This window comes from Coffea arabica, chromosome 8e (assembly GCF_036785885.1).
Source record: "Coffea arabica cultivar ET-39 chromosome 8e, Coffea Arabica ET-39 HiFi, whole genome shotgun sequence".
NCBI lineage: Eukaryota > Viridiplantae > Streptophyta > Magnoliopsida > Gentianales > Rubiaceae > Coffea > Coffea arabica.
In genome coordinates this window covers 43,600,114-43,624,900 of record NC_092324.1, presented here as the reverse complement: position 1 = coordinate 43,624,900, position 24,787 = coordinate 43,600,114, and the positions used below count along the sequence as shown (strand labels likewise).

Genomic DNA, 24,787 nt, shown 5'->3' with positions numbered 1-24,787 from the left:
TTATCTTAATATATTATGTTCAAAATAATTTTCTTCTATTTAAATATATGACATCTAAAATTATCAAATATTAAATTTAATTATAAAGGTACGTCTATTCATAAATATGCGGTAGATAACCTTTGATTAAATATCTTATAATATTACAAACCATCCAATTTGTACATTGTACATTATGAGAAGATGCTCTCCAATATGTCACCTATGCAATATATATATATATATATATATAACCATGTAATATAAATGTAACTATTTTCAATTGAAAAAAGATAAAAGTTATGTTAACATACTTTGAAATTTCAATATCTTTTCTTAGAAGTAAATTGAGTTCTACGCTCTTTCATAGAACTAAATTCATCTGTGATTGAATCACTGCTAAATTTTTCAGTAACTTCCTTTTCTATATACACAGTTTAACAATCATGCAAGAAATTATCTTCCATCTTGTTTTGGAGTTTTGTCTTGATTATTTTCATAATTGAAAATGCCCACTCTGTAATTGCAGTTGATACAGGAAGAGTAAGAACAAGTCTATCAATAAGAGGATATATCACTGATTTTCTTTTCTTCACCAAGCCTTGACATAACTCATGAATACCAGATAATTCTTGCAATTCAGGATGATTTGGAATGTCGAGTTCAAAATGTTGAAGTTCTATTCTTAGACGTACTAGTTCTTGCTCCATAAAATCATTCGGATAGAACTTCTCTGCAAGTTTACAAATATCATCAATCTTGAACAGTATAAATCCATTTCTAGGATTTAAAGCAGTGCTCAAAACAAGCAATTCCACGGTATGATCATTAAACCTGCTATGTAACTCTTGCAATTGATAATCAATTGTGGCAAGAAATATATCCATTCGATAATAATGCTCCACACTAATCTCATCATGATGACTTCGAGATCTACCACGTCTTGCAATATATTAAGCATTCATACATAGGATATCAATTTGATGTTGCTCAAAAAATAATTTAACTTTCACCAAGAAATCATCCCATCCCGAATCTCGAAAATTCTTCAGTAGTTTTATTGTGCTTGAGACAAGATACATTGCATTCAAAATATCTTGAGATTTACATTGCAATGCTATACAAAAAAGATGAGTAATTTCCACAATGTCTTTCATAAGATGCAAAGTGAAAACAAACTTAAAAGATAACAACTGATTCAAAACAAAATTTGCATCTCCACATTAGAGAGTATGAACCTCTATCTACTGCAATGTTATTTAAAACCACACAAGTAACATTGAACATTTTCAATAAACTAGAAATAGAATCCAAATGAGAACCCCAACGAGTATTTCCAGCTCGTTTTAAAGTGCCAATTTGATTAAGTCCCTTTCCAATTTCAAGTTTACCATTAGCAATCTTAGTAGCAACTTCAATTGCTTGAGCCTCCTTTAATTCATCATTACGTTTGCTAGATGTAGTAACAATGTTGATAATAAAAACTAAATTGGAGAAGAATTGGTGAACAGAAGCTACTTCTCTAGAAGCTGCAACTAAAGCAAATTGAATCCTATGAGCCAAACAATGAATGTAACAGGCATATGGACATTCATGGCAAATTAAAGTTTGCAAACCATTCCATTCAAAGATGACTAATTCATATATATATATATATATATATATATATATATATATATATATATATATATATATATATCAACTCTCATAATATAAATTAAAATTGCAAAAATTTTGGGGGGGCCAATTTTATTTTACACACATATTTACATATTATGAATTAAAATTCTTAAAACTTAGGGGGGGCCATGGCGCCCCTCTGCCTCCCCTTGGCTCCATCATTGATGAAACTTATATTAGTAATTAGTATAGACAAACTCAAAGGTATTGCCAGTTGACTGGATTCCTTAACGAACATAGTCTTGTTCTATTTGGGGTTACAATAATCAAATACTCTTTATTGTTCAACTATAATGGCATTGAGTTTGAGTTTGAGTTTGCCTATATTCGGAACTGTGACTGAGGAGCATGTGGACTAGGATCAACAACTGAAAGACATCTTCTGCAAGCAACAACTTTTCTTCATTTTCTCGTCGTATTATATATATTCTGCGTCTGTAAAGGACAATTGACGGAAACTAAGCAATGGCTAACGATATGTCTCATCTTTCCGCCTATTCTCCTTTGCTTATCTATCCCTTCTATCACCCCCTCCTATTAATCCCACAACCTAACCACTCTCTCAGTTATAAATCGCCCTCATTAACCTCACATTTTTACTTATCCTGAACCCTCTCCCGAACCGTTGTATCACTTTCTAGATATTTTTGACCAAATTCAAGGATGAAATCATGATTTATGGTAAAAATCGAGTTTGGGTGTAAATTCACAAAACCCTACCATCTTTGTAATTTTTCATAAATAGCTATTCAAAAATATTTTAAAATTTTTTTTAAAAACAATACTCTTAGAAAATCCATCCTAAAGCACTCTTTTCTATTTAAGTTCATATAAGAAAAAAATTAGTTCTACTTAAAGATTGCCCTCATTATGAGATTATTATATTGGACATATTCCAAAAAACTATTTTGAGTGCATGATATAATACAACAATGTAAGAAAGAAAAATGAAAGAAAAAGAGACAGAAACATACCAAAAATTTATCTATTAATTTTGTATGTGTATTGCTTGCAGGTTATATTTCAATTTCAGTTCATTATCACATTTTCTTTTAGCATGGAAATGACATTTATTTTCTCTTCATAATTATTCAAATTTATAAAAGTTGAAAAAAAAGAGAAACTAAAGTTCTACTTTTATTTGATATGAACCATATATAGTTTAAAGGTGAGCTAATTATATTTCAGTTCTATTATATTAGGTTACAAATTAAATGGGTTTCCTTAATCTCCTTTATTTATTAAAAAAAGTGGTCTATTTGGGTTTTATTAGTGGATCTAAAAAAACTAATATAGATCTAAGAACTGGTACAAATATCTAATTTTTGCATTTTTGTTATGTATGTAGCAATAAAAAAGAATGATTTTCCTTACACTCAATGTCTAGATTAATTAAGTGAAAAAAATAGATTGAAAATGGATATGGGTATAATAATTTATGTGTTAGTTTTTTAAGTGTATAGTTCATAGATTATGTTTTAAGTTAAGTTAATTTTCATATTTTCTTTTAACATGGACAGGGCATTTAATTTTTCTTCCTAATTATTTTAATTTGTATAACTTAGGCTAAAAGAGGTACTAAAGTTATGCTTATGATAACAGTATATTTTATATGTTTTTAGTGTGCTTTATTCGTTAGTTTTAGTGTGTTTTATTTAGTTTTATAGCTAATTAACTAAAATTCTAGTGAAAATATGCTTTTGATGGTTTAAGTGTGAAAAATTGCATTTCTATAGATTTTAATAGTGAAAACTTCATGTTGTGTAGGTTTAATGATTCAATCATCAAATGGCATGAATTGAAAAGATAATTGGTTGATTATTGATGATTTAAAGTAGTTTAAAGAAGACATGAAGTGCAAAACATTCAAAGGTAGAAATGCAAGTGAAGACAGCTTTGACACCTTATGGTATTTCGGCAATATCTTGAGCTACAATATTCAGATTGAGATGATTCTTATACCATTTTGAAGCTAAGAGATATACCTACATTTGTTATAAAGATATCAAAGTCCAGTTTGGTCGTTTTCATTGTCAAAGAGTCAAAATACAGAAGTGCAACTCTATTGTTGAAAGGTGAAACAGAGCTCTGACCAGCCATGGGTATTTTGGTCATATCTTGGTCCACAGAGCTCCAAACTGCATGATTCTCGAGGCATTGGAAAGCTAACTCAAAGGGCTACAACTTTTATGTGTTGTACAAGAGTTAGTTCGGCCACCATCATTGAGAAAATAGCAGTTGAAGTGTTGTTGAAGTGAAAACGCGACCCTCCAATACGCGAGTAGAAGTCGCGTATTCCTGAGGTCGCGTATTCTCTTCTGTTTTCTGCAACTTGCTCATCAACTTGCTCTGCTTTCACACAACTTTTCTAACTCAATTTCAGCTATCAATTTCGACTGTATCTTATCAAGGAAAGGGTGGAAAATTGGAAAGACAACTCATGAGAGTTTCAAGAGTCAAAATGACAACTAGAAACAACTCATTTGGCTCTTGAATCTTCTATAAAATAGCAGCCATTGGAAACTATTTTCACAACTTTGGAAGGTTCGAGAAACTAACTAAAAATATAGTCTTCACTAGTTTTTTTTAGTTCATTAGTTAGAGTAGTATAGTATAGGTAGTGTAATTTATCCTCCTTATATTTGTAGCTAGATTTGGATAAAGATTGAGGAGCAAAGATGAAGAGATTGATCTCAGGTGACAAGGGTGATATTTCTTCTACTACTTTCTCTTTTGTATTTAAATCATATTTAGCTATAATACAAGTTTAGATTTGTTTTTTTTCCATGATTAGCTAAAGGTTTATGCCTAGAGTATGGATGAACTTGTTATATCTTGTTAGTGAAGTTTACTTGGTTATTTGATGATATTATTTAGAGTAAGTTATTTATCACTTTTGCTTTTCTAATCATGATTAATTGGCCATTAATTATGATAATCTAAAGATGTTAAGTTTACAATGAGAATTTAAATTTAACACTAATTCAAGGAAGTGATAAACCTAGGGAGTACACTCACGAAAGTAGAGATGTACCTTTGTGGCTTTAGTAACTTGTTTCATGTAATTTTATAGAAGAAATGAACTTGTAGTTGATTTCATAACCACGAGAGTAGATATGACTTAGTTACAAGTATAGTTTATTCACTACGAGAGTATGTTTCACATACATAAGGAAATTACGCCATAACTAGCCAAGATAATAGCATTCACTTAACCGGTAATCTCATTTATAAGAGTAGTAAGGAATTTCATACCTCTAGCAGTTTTTTAGTATTATTTTTATTACTTTTACATTTATGGTAGTCTATATAATAAAGAAGTTCTAAAACTGCCGGTAATTAGAAATTTTCCTTGTGGGTTTGACCCTTAATGCCTTATACTCGTTCACGACCTGTATACTTGTAGAAAAATCGTGTGTGGGGTATTTAGGGTTAAAATTTGACTGCGGATGAACTAATTGTTGTATGTATACCCCGCGCTCGTCAGCCTATTTGATATAAATGATTTTTTGTTCAATTGTGAGCCATTCATATATTGTTTTTATTCTATTTGGTAACTAATTGAATGGCTTTCTTTAATGTCCTTTGTTTATTTTTAAAAGTATAACCCATTTGGATTTCATTGGTGAATCTTTCCTCGTTTGCTTTTCAAAATTTCCAATTTTAAATAGTCTGTTAGGTTATTGAATCAACTCATTTTAGATAAATTGTAAGAAGTAGTGAATGCTAAGTATTTAGTATCCATTTAAAATGGTTATTTAGATTTATTGTACATAAAATAATTCAAAATTATAAGAACAATGATGGAGGGTAGGAAGTTTCAAGATTTGCCAAAAGTGAAAACACCACTTAGCATGTATATACACACACATTACCTGAGGGACCCATATGATGTATGAATTTGTTATTTACTTAATTTTTTATATGTAGTAACTATTGGTACACCATTAAAATAAACAAAATTGACTAAAGTCTCTGAACTTTTAAAGCTCAACATAGTCTACTGCAAGAACTTCGGAAATTGAAGAACTTAAGCTTCAAAAACTGCCTTAAAATTTTATAAAGAGCAGATTTATGGTGAGTTGAAACTAAATGAGGAGTTGAATGGAAATCAGCTGAAGATTAGAGCTGTAAAATTGATAAGGGGGTGGTTGTTTAGATTAACGGGCAAAATGCTAAGCCAAAGAAGTGGATATCTGAGGTGGTAACCCGGGATTCATTCTGATACTTCAATTAATTATTAGGAGTAGAAAAAAGGTATGGATTAAACTTGTAATTTCTAGTGCGAGTGTTCACGAGTTGAATGATAGGAGACACGCTAGATAGTTACCCGACTCGATATCTAAATTTAAAACAATACTTTTTTTAATCGGTGAATGCATTTCTAGGCAGCCAACTAGTTGGCCATCGGGTAGAATTTTAAAGCTTTCTTTGCTTTGTATGGGTTTTTTGCATCAACGATGAACTAAACTCCTTTTTCTAGTCAAGAAACAATGGAGGATTTGGTTCATCTAAAAATTGTAAGATCGACTTAATTCTATCTTTTCCTTTTATTTATTGATATTCGCATATTCTCTGATTACAGTACTTATGGTTGTTCAATTAATTGATTGCTTTGGATCCAGATAATTAGTTAACTTGGTAATCTATTGTCAATTGGGGCGTTAAATCCGTAATTGTTTAATTTACTTTAAATTGATGACAACTGGCATGATTAGATTTGTGTCAAGAGATTCGTTTCCTTGACCTACACCAAAGAAAGCTTTAAAATTCTACCCGATGGCCAACTAGTTGGCTGCCTAGAAATGCATTCACCGATTAAAAAAAGCATTGTTTTAAATTTAGATATCGAGTCGGGTAACTATCTAGCGTGTCTCCTATCATTCAACTCGTGAACACTCATACTAGAAATTACAAGTTTATTCCATACCTTTTTTCTACTCCTAATAATTAATTGAAGTATCAGAATGAATCCCGGGTTACCACCTCAGATATCCACTTCTTTGGCTTAGCATTTTGCCCGTTAATCTAAACAACCACCCCCTTATCAATTTTACAGCTCTAATCTTCAGCTGATTTCCATTCAACTCCTCATTTAGTTTCAACTCACCATAAATCTGCTCTTTATAAAAATTTAAGGCAGTTTTTGAAGCTTAAGTTCTTCAATTTCCGAAGTTCTTGCAGTAGACTATGTTGAGCTTTAAAAGTTTAGAGACTTTAGTCAATTTTGTTTATTTTAATGGTGTACCAATAGTTTTTTTTTTTAAACCAAGATGCTTGGATTTTATTGCCTCAGAACAGTTGTTGAGGGGGACAGAAGCCTGACCTCAACGATACAAGACAAGTACAAGACACCTACTTACTTAACTCGACGTCGCCGAATAGACGGGTAGGATAATTTATCCAACCGATATTCACCCCTAACTACACCTGGTAAGTCCCTGAAATGTTCATAAATACATACCGATTCAAACCAAGGCACACCCCACATTGGCTAGAACATCCGCAACCTTATTGGCCTCGCGATAGCAATGCTTGAACTGTATACTCCTCTGAGAGAACTCGCAACACTGCTCAATCTCATAACTAATCGTCCATGGGCATTGGTAATCGTTCCTCAGAATCTTTATTAGCACTAGCGAATCCGACTCAACCACCAATTGCTGTAAAAAATTCCTCTGGGCACATAAACTCAGCCCAAGCACTAACGCTTTGGCCTTGGCCTGCAAGCTAGTAGAAACATGAAAACAACCAGCGAAAGCGAAGATGAACTTCCCTGAGCCATCCCTAAGAATCCCCCCACCACCACTCAACCCCGGGTTTCCTTTGGAGCACTCATCTATGTTAAGTTTAAACATTGACAGCCGTGGAGCCTGCCAATGAACCAGATGAAACTTAACCACATCAGGGCGTTGCTCCACCAAACCCAAGAATTGGGGCCAAGATGCGACCTATTGTAATTCCCCAAATTTCATCCAGTATGCGTCTTTCAAGTTTTGAATAATAGCTCGACAAATAAATCGGACATCCTTGATAATCCCTTCAAACACTGCTGAATTCCTCGTCTTCCACAAATTCTAACACACAAATACAGGTAGGAGCCAAAAGACAAATTTTATCCTCGCGGACTTACTAGACTTGTACCACCAATTGACCAACTGTACGGTTAAATGCTCTTGTGCCAAATTAAGACCAGAGAGAGATCTGAGAGGCCCAAAAAACTTCCAAACTGCCTTTGCGACATCACCCAACATGAATACATGCTGTAGCGTTTCAACGCTAGGCTCCAAACAGCAAAAGCATTTAGACGGTAAGTGAACACAATACCGGGTTAAAATATCATCCAAAGGCAACCGTCCCCGCAACAAACGCATCATGAAGAAGGAAATTTTTAGAGGGATGTGCGGATGCCAAACCTGACTGAACATGAAGGATGAGGGTTAGCCTGTCGCACCTCTTGGAGGGCCGAGGATAATGAGAAACTCCCAGAAGATGACGCTGTCCATACCATCCTGTGCACCGAAGGAATACAGGGGATCGGCATGCCCACCACGGTCTGGACTAAATCAGGCGGAAGGACATGAGACAACAAGTGGCTATCCCATGTCCCACACACAATAAAGTCATGGAAGGACAAATGATCCTGCACATTCGCTCGAAGATATAATGTGCCTGACCCTGTCCAGTTGTCATACCAGAAGACGGACCAGAAGCCTCTTAGACGGACCACATTCTCATGCCTCAACGAGGTTAGTATGTTCAGTCCCTTTAAGAATGCTAATTCCTCTGACTTGCAGCAAGTTTTTGAAATGCTTTTAACAGTAACAACTGATCCATATCTTAGGCCTTCTCTATAAGTAGCATAGAAGTTGCCTTTACTCAATAAGTTTTTCTCGGCAAAGTACCTAGTAGGTGATTCCACCTCTTCCAGATTAAACCTGAAGTTCTGCATAAACTCTTGGGAGACATCACCAAAATGTTGACCCTCCGCGAGTGGATCCCACCCACTGGCATATTCAAGGCTGATAAGGGGAGAACCATTCTTCCTCTGAGCACCCTTGGCATGATCAGTAGGCAGGCGGCTTTCTTGTACATCCGATGCGTTCTCAAGTTTTTGTTTGCGATGATAGTGTGAGAAACTTAGAATTCCGATAACTAACACAATAATACAAACCACAAGTACTCCAACAATGACAGAAGCCTGCGAGGCTTTAGACGATTTTGAGCAATGAGTGTCACTGCAGTTAAATCTTAGATCAGCTGTCTCTGGAATGTCTCTTGTCGACAGACCAGTTGACCCACCACCATGAGTTTTAGGTCTACTTGGATTCGGGTGATCTGAAGCAGTGCAAGTCCTCAAAGATGAAAAACCAGGTCCACATAAACCTGGGTTGTTCTCGTATTGAAATCCTCCAATCAATCGCTTCAAAGCTGCATCCACCATTAAAAGCTCACAGTGACGTCCGTCACCCATAAGTTAAAAATCTGATTGTACAAAAATTTTCATAAATAGCTTTGAACCAGTAAAATATTTTTCAGCCAGCATTTGCTCCCCTTCCCTTAGAGTTCGAAGTAAACATATTTTCATGGACTACAAGAAATGTATGTCCCTAGAATAAAATTGGGTGAATAAGATTACCATTAGGAACATTTCCAGAGAGTGAGTTGTTTCGGACGTCTAGAACTTCAAGAATTGGAGCATCAGCTAACTTTGTCGGGATATAGCCAAATAAGCGATTAAAACTCAAGTAGAAGGGCAAAGCCAAAATTACATTGGAAAGGGGGAAATTAAGCCCTGCTTGTTGATTTGTCAAGACGCAGCCGCAATTCTTGACCTTGGATGGCAGAATTTTGCGTCCCACATCGAAGATCAGAAACGGAAGGCTTCCCTCTTGATTCCTATAAATAGAAGAGGCCATTGAACGTTTGATGTGCACCACTCAAGAGAGTTATATGGGCTATTAGCTTCTTGAGTCATCTAGCCCATTCAGTCAAATATTTTAGGCTCTCTTGTTTTGAGTTTAGGAATATTTTCTAAACTCTTTTGTAAGTGCCTATTGGCTTAGGAACCACTTTCCTACGGTCTTTTGTATTTCTTCTTCATAGTAGAAATATTGCTCCTCCCTCGCCCGTGGACGTAGGTCAATTTGACCGAACCACGTAAATCTTCTGTGTCTTTTATTTGCTTTGTTATCCGTCTTTATATGGTCGGTTTTACCGCCTATCTATTATATGGTCGGTTATACCGCCTACTTTGTCCTAACTTGGATTTGTCTATTTCCTGGGCCGGTCCTAACAAACTGGTATCAGAGCTGGTTATTATATTTTGCAAGACAGGTTCATCTGGTGGGGTCCGTCCATCCTGTGGGGCCCACTCATCCTGTGGGGTCCGTTTATCCGTGGGACCCGCTCACCTTGTGGGGTCCTTTCATCCCGTGGGGCCCGCTCACCCTGTGGGGCCCGCTCACGAGACTTGCATATTTGTTTAACCAATTTTTTTGAGACAAATTTTAAGTTACTGATTTTGTGGCAACAATGACGATAACAAAGACGGTTGTCGAGAAATTCGACAGGAATGTCAACTTCGGAATGTGGCAGCTCAAGATGGAGGCCATTCTTGTTCAAGACGGAGTTGATCTAGCGATTCACGGAATCGAGAACAAACCAGAAGATGTAAAGGATGCGGATTTCGCCGATATGGATAAGAAGGCCAGATCCAGCATAATCTTAAATCTCTCCGATGAGGTATTGCGTGAGGTAGCAACGGAGACTTCGACCAAGGCTATGTGGGATAAATTGAAAGCCTTGTATATGAAGAAGACAGTCGAGAATCGGCTATATTTGAAGCAGAGTTTGTACATGCTTCGGATGTCTGAAGGTACATCTATACTCTCCCATCTTGATATATTTGATTCCATTATTATGGATTTGGGGAATATAGATTCGAAAATTGATGATGAAGATCAAACCCTATTACTTTTGTGTTCCCTTCCCCAGTCTTTTAAGCATTTCTGCGATACTATGATTTATGGAAATGAAACAATTTCGTATCGGAAAATTAAATCTGCATTAAAATCTAAAGAGTAGATAGATAGGGACATTACTGGGGAAAGTAGTGGGAGTCAAGCCGATGGCTTGTTTGTTCGGGGTAGATCTGAAAAGAGAAACACAGAAAATAGAAGTAGATCCAAGTCCAGACATAAAAATGTGGTGTGCAATTATTGTAAAAAGAAGGGCCATGTTATCTCTGATTGCTTTAAATTGAAAAATAAAGAAAAGCAAAAGGGGAATTTTGTTGAGAAAAATACTGAATCCGCTGAAGCTAGTATAACAGCTGATGAGAATGATGGAACCATTTTCTGTGCAACGGAAAATATTTTTAGATCTAACAATGAGTGGATTTTAGATTCGGGTTGTTCATATCATATGTGTCCCAATAGGGACTGGTTTTCAACATATGAATCAACTGAAGGTGGAGTTGTCTTAATGGGCAACAACGTTGTTTGTAAAGTTGTTGGCAAAGGCACAATCCGGATTAAAATGTACGATGGTATTGTGAGGACGCTCACAGATGTTAGACATGTTCCAGATTTGAAGAAAAATCTCATCTCTTTGGGCACTCTTGAGTCTATTGGGTGCAGGTATTCAGGTGGAGATGGAGTTCTCAAAATCACTCGAGGAGCTCTTGTTGTTATGAAGGCACACAGATCTGGTACTCTATATATTTTGCAGGGATCTACTATTACAGGTGCTGCTGCTGTTTCTACATCAACTTTGTCTGATTATGATTTTACCAAATTATGGCACATGAGATTGGGGCACATGAGCGAGAAGGGCTTATCTATTTTATGCAAACGAGGTCTTCTTGGTAGTCAAAGTATTGGAAAGATGGGACTCTGTGAACATTGCATTTTTGGAAAGCAGAAGAGAGTTAGCTTCCAGTTGCCGGCAGTTCACAGGACAAAAGGAACTTTAGACTACATTCATTCAGACCTCTGGGGGCCTTCTCGTGCTTCTTCTAAAGGAGGTGCCAGGTACATGTTGACTTTCATTGATGATTATTTAAGGAAAGTTTGGGTATATTTTCTTAAGCATAAAAATGATGTTTTCCTAACTTTCAAGTAATAGAAAGTTTTGATTGAGAAGCAAACAGGAAAACACATTAAGCGGCTCAGGACAGATAATGGCATGGAATTTTGTGAAGGTGAATTTAATGAATTCTGCAAGAATGAATGAATTGTTCGGTATCACACCGTCAGGATGACGCCTCAACAAAATGGTGTGGCTGAACGTATGAACAGAACGCTTTTGGAGAGAGCAAGATGTATGATCTCCAATGCAGGGTTGACAAACGACTTTTGGGCAGAGGCGATCAATATGGCCTGTTATATTGTCAACCGTTCTCCTTCTACATCTCTTGATTTCAAAACTCCTGAGGAAGTTTGGTCAGGTACTCCTGCTGATTACTCCAATTTAAAAATTTTTGGATGTACAGCATACATGCACGTGAATGATGGAAAATTGGAGCCTAGGGCTTAAAAGTGTATTTTTCTTGGGTATGCTTCTGGGGTGAAAGGATACAGATTATAGTGTCCTGATCCCAAATCTCCAAAATTTGTGATCAGTAGAGATGTTACTTTTGATGAATTGTCTATGTTATCTTCCAAGAAGGAGTCTTCTAGTCCTTGTACTACTAATAGTACACAGAAGCAGGTGGAGCTTGATATTGGCAGTTCTGGTCCTTCTCAGTCCAAATCTTCTATTCAACAAGTGCCAGTAGATACACCTGAATCTACTGTTGAAGATAGTTTAGAAGAAGAGGAGTATTCCATAGCCAGAGATAGACAAAGGAGAGACATTCGACCACCACAAAGATATGCAAATTTAGTTGAATATGCTTTATCTGTTGCAGAAGAAACTGATGCAGTTGGTGAGCCTTCCACCTATTCAGAAGCAGTTTCTTGTGATGATTCTGCAAAGTGGTTGATTGCGATGAATGAAGAAATTGAATCTCTTCATCGTAATGAAACTTGGGTTCTTGTAAAGCCGCCGTCAAATAAGAAAATAGTTGGTTGTAAGTGGATTTTCAAGAAAAAGCAAGGTATTCCAGGGGTTGAAGATGCAAGGTATAAAGCACGATTAGTTGCAAAGGGCTATAGTCAGGTACAAGGTGTTGATTTTAATGATGTGTTTTCACCTGTTGTTAAACATAGCTCTATTCGTGTTTTACTTGCTTTAGTTGCCATGTATGATTTGGAGTTAGAGCAGCTTGATGTTAAGACAGCTTTCTTACATAGTGAACTTGAAGAACAAATTTATATGAAACAACCCCAGGGTTTTGAAATTGAAGGTAAGGAAGACCATGTTTGCTTATTGAAGAAATCCTTATATGGATTGAAGCAGTCTCCAAGACAATGGTATAAAAGGTTTGATTCCTTTATGTTGGGTCATGGTTATTTGAGGAGCATGTATGATAGTTGTGTTTACTTCCGGAAGTTAAATGATGGTTCTTTCATTTATTTGCTGCTTTATGTTGATGACATGCTCATTGCTGCCAAGAATTTGTCAGAAATTCACACTTTGAAACTGCAGTTAAATAGTGAATTTGAAATGAAAGATTTGGGAGCAGCTAAGAAAATTCTTGGCATGGATATCAAGCGAGATCGAGAAGTAGGGAAGTTGTTCTTGACCCAGAAAAATTACCTTGAGAAAGTTTTGGAGTATTTTGGCATGAAAGATGCTAAACCAGTATCTACTCCTCTTGCTAGCCATTTTCGGCTATCTGCTGCTCAATCACCAAAATCAGATGAAGAGGAAGATTATATGGCACGGGTTCCTTATTCCAGTGCAGTCGGCAGTGTTATGTATGCAATGGTTTGTACTCGTCCAGATATTGCACAAGCAGTCAGTGTTGTTAGCAGATATATGTCTTGCCCTGGTAAAGCACATTGGCAAGCTGTGAAGTGGATTCTCAGATACTTGCGAGGTACTTCAAATGCATGTTTGGAGTTTGGAAGAAATAATAACACTTTGGTTGGTTTTGTAGACTCAGACTACGCTGGGGATCTTGACAGGAGAAGATCACTTTCAGGCTATGTATTTTGCATTGGCGGTTGTGCTGTTAGTTGGAAAGCTACTCTACAACCTGTCGTAGCTTTGTCTACTACTGAAGCAGAATATATGGCTGTGACCGAGGCAATCAAAGAAACCTTGTGGTTGAAGAGTTTATTTAGCGAGCTAAGTCTATATCAAGGTGTTACTGATATTCACTGTGATAGTCAAAGTGCCATACACTTGACTAAAGATCAGATGTATCATGAGAGGACGAAACATATTGATGTGAAGTATCATTTCATTCGGGATATCATTGCTGAAGGAAAGGTTCTTATTCAGAAAATCAATACCAAGGACAATCCAACTGACATGTTTACGAAACCTCTTCCAGTTTACAAATTCAAGCAGTGCTTGGATTTGATTGGTGTTCATTGTTGGTGATTTACGCCCATTGGGGCTTATGTGGAGAAGGTGGAGTAATTTTACTATTGTCGATGGTGGAACTAAAATTATGCCAAGGTGGAGATTTGTTGATTTGTCAAGACGCAGCCGCAATTCTTGACCTTGGATGGCAGAATTTTGCGTCCCACATCGAAGATCAGAAACGAAAGGCTTCCCTCTTGATTCCTATAAATAGAAGAGGCCATTGAACGTTTGATGTGCACCACTCAAGAGAGTTATATGGGCTATTAGTTTCTTGAGTCATCTACCCCATTCAGTCAAATATTTTAGGCTCTCTTGTTTTGAGTTTAGGAATATTTTCTAAACTCTTTTGTAAGTGCCTATTGGCTTAGGAACCACTTTCCTACGGTCTTTTGTATTTCTTCTTCATAGTAGAAGTATTGCTCCTCCCTCGCCCGTGGACGTAGGTCAATTTGACCGAACCACGTAAATCTTCTGTGTCTTTTATTTGCTTTGTTATCCGTCTTTATATGGTCGGTTTTACCGCCTAATTATTATATGGCTGGTATCTACCGCCTATCTATTATATGGTCGGTTATACCGCCTACTTTGTCCTAACTTGGATTTGTCTATTTCCTGGGCCGGTCCTAACACTGCTGCTATCGTAATCAATGACCTCAGATTCAATAACGGACCTGGAACGTTGCACAATTGAGCGTCCATGGAGTTGATCCAATCTTCTTTCTCCTTCTCCAAATCAGCCATGAAGTACACGGTATCCCTGCCAGTGGAGGGCTTATTGAGGACATCCTTGGTGCTTTTGACGGTGAGGCAATCGGCAGTGGAGATGATGCCACGCGGAATGGCGGAGCTGGTGGAGGAATTTGCTGGAGAACGTCATTGAAGTGTGGACCTCATCTGAGTGGAGATGATACACAAGCTTCCAGGGACTTTGTCTCTTTTTGGCTTTGTTCAAAGCAATCACCGATGAAAGACTTTGGCTTAGGTTTTCTTTTTCTTTTTCCCCAGATCGTGAGTGGTTAACTCAAAAGTGATGGTATTTGAATTAGACCGGCCGGTTAATTTTGATTCAAAGTTTTAAAGGGTAGAGAAAATTTGTTTTAAACCAAACCAATTTGAATTATTAAAAAATTAAAGTGCAAATAATAATAGGACACTTGGCATAATATTAAAGGTGACATTGGATTGGCATAGAAAATATGTCACCGAGGATCCCAAGTGCCTTATTCCACACGGGGCAGTACTGCAAAAATCATATGGTCTGCTAGGATAGAAGATTATTTGAAAAAAAAAAATTATTTAGAATAATAATATATAAAATAAAAATGTGATAGAAAGTTGTCTTTATAATCCAAGCTAAATAATACTTGAAATTTTTATTCACAAATAATGGTATCCAAAAGTCCAACGTGGGAGAGCTACTGCAAAATCATAGATGCCTAATACTAACAACAAAATTTCTCCTACAAGAGATCGCATAATTGCGCTCTTTACAAACCATCAACGGGAATTGCAGACATTCAATACCTCACATATACCAAAAGCTCAAAGCAACTCTTAAGAACTTTCATACGGTCTCAAGTCATGAATTACACTTCCGGTCTTTGTGTTGATTCAAGCTTGGGATTTACCTCAATGTCATGGATCCCATATTTCTCAGGATTCATGGCTTTGGTTTTGTTGGTGATATTTATGATGGACAAATGGTTAACTATTTGTCTAAAGAATAACAAACCCCGTCGATTCCCTCTCCCTCCTGGCCCAAAACCCTAGCCTTTCTTTGGTTGCATTTTCCAAATGCTGAGAAACAAACCAACAAATCGATGGATATGCAAAGTCATGGATGATTTGAATACCGAAATTGCATGTATCCGCATTTTCGGTGTTCATATCATTCCTGTCACTTCTCCTGAGCTCGCTCGCGAGTTCTGCAAGAAACAAGACTCGATTTTCTCCAACAGACCTGTTTTCATGTCTGCGGAACTTTGTAGTGAAGGATTCTTGACGACAATCCTTTCACCTTTGGGCGATCAATACAAGAAAATGAAGAGAATGGTCGTTTCCAGTGTGCTCTCACCTGCTAAACACCAATGGCTTCATAGCAAGCGAGCAGAGGAAGCGGATCATTTGGTTAATTATGTTTACAACCAGTGCAAGGACAATGCCACCGGTGGGCTAGTGGACATAAGATTGGTTACGCAACACTACTGCGGAAATGTGACTAGAAAGATGATTTTCAACAAGAGATTCTTCGGGAAAGGAATGGCAGACGGAGGACCAGGTGCTGAGGAAGTTGAACATATCAATGGACTCTTCAAAATCCTTGCTCATTTGTATGCATTCAGCGTATCCGATTACATGCCCTGGATGAAGATTTTTTATTTTGATGGCTACGGAAAGATTCTTACTGAGGCCATTGCATGCGTACGAAAGCACCAAGATCCTGAAATTGAAAAAAGGATTAAAATGTGGGAGAGTGGCGTGAAAAAGGAGGAAGAAGACCTTCTTGATGTCCTAATCAGGCTCAAAGATAGCAACGGCTGACCCCTCTTAACAACTGAGGAGATCAGAGCACAAATTACTGTAAGGAATCCTCTATCCTGTAAATCAAACTTTAGCACCTTATCAGCTAGTGCCTTTTCATGTAAGTACAAAATCAATCGTAGGGACCATACTCCAAGACTTATTATAAAATCTAGCATGCAGACTCAAAGCTGTGGAAACATTCAGGTAAACCATGTCCACATCAAATGACGTACAAAAGGTGCATAAGACGACATCATCAGCCACGCTCTGACCATATTAAAAAATAATTTGCCCAAATTTGTTGATTAGCAGAACTCAGAAAAGGATGGAATCTCAATGAGCCTTAATCACCACCAAAATGAAACTTGAAATATGGTGTTGTTGTACGGTCAGTTGGTTACTGAATTTGGTTAAAAAGGATTAGTATTAGTTTTCACTTTTAACTTTACTATGATGCATGCTCGACAGGAACTAATGTTTGCGATTGTCGATAATCCATCAAATGCTGTGGAATGGGCATTAGCAGAGATGCTAAATCAACCTGAAATGCTTCAAAAAGCCACAGAAGAGCTAGACGCCGTGGTTGGGAAGGATAGGCTTGTTCAAGAATCTGACCTTCCGAGGCTGAAATATGTGAATGCCTGCGTAAAAGAGTCCTTGCGGCTCCATCCATTAGCACCCTTTAATGTTCCTCATGTATCCACTCAGGACAACGTCGTTGGTGGCTACTTCATCCCGAAAAGTAGCCATGTTATCCTCAGCCGTCCAGGACTTAGCCGTAATCCTCGAATCTGAGAGGATCCGCTGAAGTTCAAGCCTGAGCGCCACATGAAGGACATGGATGATGCTAGAATGGATCTCAACGATCCAGAATTAAATATGTTTTCCTTCAGCACCGGAAGGCGTGGATGTCCGGGAGTCCTATTGGGTTCCACACTCACTGTAATGTCTCTTGCCAGACTTCTTCAATGCTTTAGCTGGAAGATTCCATCAGGCCTTTCCCAAATTGATTTAGCAGAGTGCGAGGATGCTGGCTTCCTTACCAAACCTTTCGTTGCAGTTGCTCAACCACGATTCCCACAATTCAACTAGGATGGTACCTTTTCAATGATTTACCTTTTTATGTTTCACTTTTTTTATTTTTCAAAATAATAGTCACATATAAAAATAATAAAATGCTTTCCATTTTTACTATTTAATTAAGCAACTTTTATAGTTCCTAATGCACATCTACCAAGTCAATAATATGAATTTAAATATTATATAGTTAATAATCATTACAGAATTCTAAAGTTCAACTTCAAAATAAAAATAAGTGACAAATTAACAATTGTCATGAAATTCTAAATCACAAGTTTTAGATTAAGAATAATCATTTAAATAATGATTAATTGAGATATAAATTATTATACAAAGAAATTCTAAAGCTAAAAAAAAAAAAGTGTTTTTACTTGCCCTCAACTTGCAAGTTTTAAATTCTTTGCATATTTAAAGGACTAAATTTGTGAAAAATCCATAGCATGCATGACTAAATGGTGTTGATTTTGAGTTATGATGTCAACGTGACGTAGGATTATAAAGGGAAAGGACGTGCTTTTAGAAGAAGAAAATGACTCAATGGAATCTCACCATTGAGTCTCACTACCTCAAGGGATTTTGAATTAAGTTGAACTAATTGTGATTAACACTCGCTCCTTAAAATCAGTTAATTTTCTTAGCAAGATCAATTGAAGATTAGAGTTGAACAAAAATGAAAGCTTGAGGTACAAAAGGTGTCAAAAATTACAGTCTAGGATGTAATCAGAATATATTATTTAATTAGGAGGTGCAAATTGGAATATATTATGCTAAGTTTAGAATTGCTTATTTGGACAAATATCTCCAGACTCCTGATTAATTTATCTTATCAGTCGTATTCTATACTTTTGTTTCGAGAATGTTTTTGTACTAGGTTTATTCGTAAGTATCACATTTCGAGTTAGATGCTACAAACTGTATAAAATCCTAGATTAGTACAAGGAACAATTGAAGTTTGCGGTGCAGACTTCAAGCTATGGAGAATACTTAATGTTACCATGAAACCATGTTTAAGAAGCACCCAGTTTTGGCTCGTGACCATAAAAAAGGGATTCGAATTTGACCTTTTTGGTCCGTAGGTGGGGATTCGAACTCTATTTGTAATGAAAAAATTTTTAAAAAATATTAAACTATCATTTAATCTAGTTGGATCCGTAAAACTCTTGCAGCCAAAAAAAAAAAAAACCATGTTTAAGATTGTCACTTCCTTGACACGATGTCTTGTGGATGCACATGGTGATGTCGTGGTACAAGAAGTTCTCAAAAACTGTGAGACAGTTTGTCTCTACTTGGAGAAAGGAGCAAAGGGCGCGTGGAAACTTGGAACTTAGTATTACATACAAGATTTTGATCAACAAAATTTTAACTCTTCTTAACAATTATATAGTTGTAGTTATAATTCAGTGTTGGTGTTAATAGGTAGTTTGTGGTACTGATTGTACGATTTGTAAATAAAAGAAATTACCTTAAAATAATGTTGGCATCTTTTAAATCACTCCTATGCTAACCAAACAACATGTTGGACTGTTCTAATACTAACCAAACTGGAGTAACTATTTTAGAATATGAATAATCTCGAGACAATTAATCTTGGGAAAAATGCTCAACCAGTCCTTAATGTTTTTATCAAAACAAATGTGATTCCCAAAAAACTTTCTATTTTTACAAAAATTCTGGACAATTAACGAAAAAATCACAAAAACTAACCGTCAAAATCAAATTGGCGTTAGTCAAAAGTTTTGACTTTATATTTTCAGTCCCTAATATTTGATGTATCGATTAACATTATCCCTTAGGGTTCAAATAGTTATAATTAGGGTTTTAAGATGAAACAAAACATGATTTGGTTTAAATATTTGATGAGTACGTTCCTAAATTCCTATAAAAGTTCTTGAAAATTGGCGTAAAAGTATCAATTAACCTAAAGAGCATATCTTTATGTAATTAATTATAATTAAATAACAATACACAAGTATTGTGTAAAGTAAGAATTAGTCAATAAAGATAATTGTAATGTTAATATACCAACTCATTCTAAATACTGTTATATAAATTTGTGCATGACTTGCGGATGTAGGCCTCTAATGGTTGTAATTTATTTTTTATATAAAATTTCTTTTATATTAGAATAGCAACAAAATAAATACACGAGGAGATTAGTTGAGTTTAATTTTCCGGATTGAAGACATTCCTAATCTATCCAATCGAATTGCCCCACGAGCCAATCTTGGAAACGAATTAAAGGCCTTATATATCTTGAGTTGTTGTTCTGGATGCGATACAGCCACATTGGATAAAGCATCAGCAACTGTGTTAGCCTCCCTGTAATAGTGCAAAAAGCGATCCGAATCTTCCACGAACTTCCAAATTTGCCTGACCTCCCGTCGAATGTGCCAGGGGCAATGAATACGATGCTGAAGAATTCCAACTAATACCAAAAAATCCGATTGCACATATAGATTTCCAAAACCCCTATGTACACATATTTGAAGACCAATAAGGAGGGCCCTAGCCTCTGCATGGAGACATGTAGTTTCTCCAAGATATGCCGAAAAACCAATCAGAGGCATGCCCTTTGAATCCCGAAGAACCCCACCGCTTCCACCCACTCCTGGATTACCCTTTGAATAGTCATCCGTATTAAGAATGTATCGACCTGATTGCTTATTTTCCCAGCAAACAAGTTTGTATGCAATCCCAACATTAGATGAATACAACCAATCATATAACTAATGAAATGACTGTACTTGAAAACCTTGTTTAAATTGAATTCCCACCATGGACTGTATTTCCGAAAAAATGGCATGACAAATGGCAGAAGACCTCATCTGGGCACCCTCAAACATTGCTTTATTTCTTGCCTTCCAAATCTGCCAACAAACTATACTGGGAATAATGTGTCCAATAAATCGTCGTATCTCAAAATCATGTGAACTCAACCACCAACTCACTATGCGGGGCCTCAAGGATGATGCTGGGAATTCCAAATCACATGCTCCTCCAAAATAATTCCAAACTTCCGAGGCTATATCGCCATTGGAGAATAAATGCTCAATTGACTCCTAAGATGATGAATGACAACAAAAACATTTTGAAGGTAATTGAAAACCAAGTTTACATAATCTATCTGGTACCGGCAACCTCTCCACCAACAATTGCAACATGAAAAATGAAACTTTCAGAGGAAACCTAGGATGCCATATCCTCTCAAATACCATCGACGTGTTACGGGCTTGTCTAATATCCCCAAAAACTGAATTTAGAGAGAATTTTCCAGATGTCGTGGACATCCAAATCACTTTAGTTTCACCCCCTTCTTCCGGGACTGGGTGGTCTAGAATGGAGGGCACCATTTCGTTTGGCAATGTCTGACATAACATATTTACATCCCAATGCCCATTGATAATGAAATTTTCGAACGATAAATTTGGGACAACCGTTGCTCGGAGGAACAAAGCACCATTCCCCAACCAATTGTCGTACAAAAAATGACATGCTCTGTATTTGACCACCCATAGCATAGAGAGCTCTACTTGTCGACTCACATTCACTATCCTCCGCCAGAGTGCCGAGTCCATTGCCCTGAGTTCTACCTGACAAGGATGGAGATGTCTACAGCAATTTGCTTTCATGAACGTAGCCCACAACGACAACCCTTTTCTGAAGTTCCACCAAAGTTTGAATGAAAAGGCTGTATAGACATCTTGTATCCTCCGGAAGCCTACTCCTCCTTCATCTACCGGATAACACATATGAGACCACCGTATCCAGTGAAACTTCGACTCCTTGATTGATGACCCCCATAGGAAGGTCGAGAGAGCCTGTTCAATAGTTCTAAATACCTTACCTGGTATCACTGCAGCTGACATCAGATGTACTGGCATTGATGCCAATACATGCTTGATTAGCACTACCTTGCCTCCAAAGGAAAGCAGTCTTGATTTCCATGACATAATCCTTGCTAGAATAGATTGACATACTTCCCCAAAATATGATGATTTGCACCTTCCAAAATAGAGCGGGAACCTTAGATAACGTATGGGAAATGACTTCCAGGCAAATGTAGTGATACATTCGATCACCCGTCGTCTCGCCAGTGACATTGACGAATGAACTAAGTAGCAGCTTTTTCCCACATTTATCAGCTGTCTCGAACACCTTTGATACACCTCTAGTACCTGCATGATAGCTTTTAAAGAATAGGAGGATCCGTTTGAAAATATGAGAACATCATCCGCAAACGCCAAATGAGTTATATGAGGACATGCATATGGGACTTTGAAACCCACATAACCCGATTGCATGACGAGGTTATTCAATCCTCTAGACAACGCCTCAGCTCCTATAATAAATAATGCAGGCGATAGTGGGTCTCGTAGACTTAAAAAAACCATACGAAGACCCATTTATAATGACCGAGACCCAGACATTAGATAGCAATCTCCATACCAAATCAATAAATATTTCCCCGAATCCAAATCTCCTCAGAATACCAATAATATGACCCCATGCCACCCGGTCATACGCCTTAGACATGTCAAGCTTTATTACCACATTGCCATCTCTAGTCTTTTTCCCAATACCCGATATTACCTCCTGAGCTAGCAGAAAGTTTTCTGTTATATTACGACCTTTGACAAAACCTGTCTGCTGGGGAGAGATAATTTTTGGCAACACACAAGCCACTCTATCCGCTAAGATACGGGATAGCAACTTGTTGAAGAAATTACACAGACTGATGGGCCTAAATTGAGAAAAATCCTGAGGGTTTGGCATCTTTGGAATTAACATAATGGAAGTAGAGGTGATGAATCGAGGCAATTCTGCACCACAGAAGAAACTAAGTACCACCTTGTAGACATCTTGGGCGACCACTTCCCACGCGTATGTAAAAAATTTGCCTGCGAATCCATCTGGGCCAGCAGCACTGTCCCCATCCATTGACCTTGCAACTCGATAGACCTCATCAATCGAAGGTACTGCCTCCAATTTTACATTGTCCTCCTCTGAGATCATGGACGGAATTAGATGCCACATTTCAGAAGACGATTCCAAAGAGCTCGTGAAGAGATCAGAGAGATAAGAGATTGCCTCACTTGCTATATCAGCATTTGTGCCCACCCAATCACTATTAGATTTTTTGATGCGGTGTATCATTCCTTGAGCCCGTCTCTGTCTTATTGCCGCATGAAAATACTTTGAGTTTCGATCTCCCTGTCGAAGCCATTTTACCCTGGCCTTTTGACTCCAAAATTGTCCTTCAATTGACAATGCGTGCCGCAACTGCACCTGAGCTTTGCTGAGCTCCACCTGGCACTCCTCTGAAACATCATGATCCACAGCCTCCTCTGCCCGTTGTACCGCATCTTCCGCAGATCGAACAACATCAAATATGTTCCCAAAATGTTGTTTGTTCCAAGCTTGAATAGCCCTCTTGGTTGCCAATAATTTAGAGCATAAAATACGTAACGGAGATCCATCCACATCTTGATTCCAAGCCTGGTGAATCACCTCCAAGAGTTCTGGTTTAGTCGTCCAGATATTCAAGAATCGGAAGGGCCTTGGTTTATTATCCGATCGAGCTGCAAACGAAATCTTCAGCGGAGCATGATCCGAGGGATGTCTTGCCAGGTAAAGCACAGAAATGGAGTCTGAGAGATCCAAGCAATCTCCATTAATTAAAAACCTATCCACTTGAAGCTATGTCCTGAAAAGCCTACATCAAAAAACCCATCCTCTTCCTTGAAAGACATAAAATCCGCCCCCTCTGCTATAGCAAATGGATGACCCCCCCTTTTTTTCATGAGGTGCCAATATAACATTAAAGTCACCCCCAATACACCAAGGAATAGAATTCGGCTTATCATTTAATAAGTTGAACCATAATTCTCTGCGCTCCTCTACTGAACACTTTGCATGGACAAAAGACATGATAATTGGACTAGGGAGCAAAGAATTTTGGACATCTATTAGAAATATGCTGGTCTGAACTCTCAACGATGGAACACACAAAAGGACTACTATAGAATACCCAAATATCTCTGGAACAATTAACAAAAACATAATCAAATAATAATCGTAGACAGATGGACTCAATTTTAGACACGTCTAGCTTTGGTTCACAAATGACAACAAATTGAGAATGATGAATTCGTACTAATTTAATCAATCTTCTAAGATTAGGGGTTTTAGCTACCCCTCTAATATTCCAAAATATGCCACTAATCATAGGAAAGAACCTAGAATGAGTTTTAGGATGATGTCGATGACCGTAATTGTCTGTCGGATGGGAAATAAGCCCGCACACCCTTGCCCCGCACTTGTCGACAATCCTGCTCAACGGCTACTGATTGGTCAATGTTCAAAGCGTGTGTGGATGTTTCCATTGAATTCTCACGTGGTACAACCAGTCTTGGGGATAAATTTCTTGCTATAATTGGCAAGATAATTTCATCACCCGCATTTGCTTTGGAATCCACCTCCTGAACCCTACGCAAATCGACATAGAGATTGTCCAGGTCGGTGTTGTCTGCCTCTTGATGATGTTCAACACCCAAAATGTGCTCCACAATAGGCTGAGGTCCCTTGTCCTCCTGGCCATGATGAGTGTCGACATTATTGTTTTGCATGGTGGTGGTGTCGGCCATTTGTTTTTTATCTTCTCCCAAAGTTTGCACCGTTAGAATCTGGGTCCCCTTTGAATCATGTCCATGGTCATTATGCATTTGGGCTCCAATTACCCCTTGTTCCCCATGCAATGCTCCGTGCATGTCATCACCATTACCAGCCTGTCGATGTATATCATCACCCATGGATTCTGTTACTTGTTGAACCTCAACATCGCGATCTTCTTCATGAACAATGCCGTTGATTTCAGCAGTTTGTAAAGTGTTGTTTCTCCTTTGTCGGCTATCTGATCAAGCTCAGCAGATTTGTCCAATATACATGTCATCCCTTCGTCCTCCATCACAGCAGCTGGTCTTGTATCCTCAATATTAACCACAGACTTCGTGGTTGCATTTCCATTAGTTTGTGGTTTGTGCACAGG

The 24,787-nt window shown here is 37.5% G+C and overlaps 1 protein-coding gene and 1 pseudogene across 1 annotated transcript; one reads left to right on the top strand and one right to left on the bottom strand.

The window, feature by feature from the left end:
- Window positions 1-15,720: 15,720 nt before the first annotated feature.
- LOC140012598 (isoleucine N-monooxygenase 2-like) lies at window positions 15,721-17,754 on the top strand (annotated as a pseudogene).
- A 2,141-nt stretch (window positions 17,755-19,895) lies between these two features.
- LOC140012798 (uncharacterized) lies at window positions 19,896-24,551 on the bottom strand. Its single transcript, XM_072061108.1, has 8 exons — window positions 24,047-24,551; window positions 23,571-23,780; window positions 22,131-23,390; window positions 21,587-21,917; window positions 20,874-21,399; window positions 20,691-20,801; window positions 20,495-20,609; window positions 19,896-20,395 (listed from the first exon to the last, which is right to left on the bottom strand). Exons 1-8 carry the CDS (start codon window positions 24,549-24,551, stop codon window positions 19,896-19,898), a joined length of 3,558 nt encoding a protein of 1,185 aa, XP_071917209.1.
- Between the last annotated feature and the right edge of the window lie 236 nt (window positions 24,552-24,787).

Bases quoted from the DNA above. Each gene is read 5' to 3' on its own strand.
- LOC140012798 (XM_072061108.1), bottom strand. From the start codon at position 24,551: ATGGGTGATGATATACATCGACAGGCTGGTAATGGTGATGACATGCAC. The intron at 21,918-22,130 runs GTTTTTTTAAGT...GCTATCATGCAG, and splicing joins TATAAATGGGTCTTCGTATG to GTACTAGAGGTGTATCAAAG. The intron at 21,400-21,586 runs GTAAGGTATTTA...GTGGAACTTCAG, and splicing joins GTCAGCTGCAGTGATACCAG to AAAAGGGTTGTCGTTGTGGG.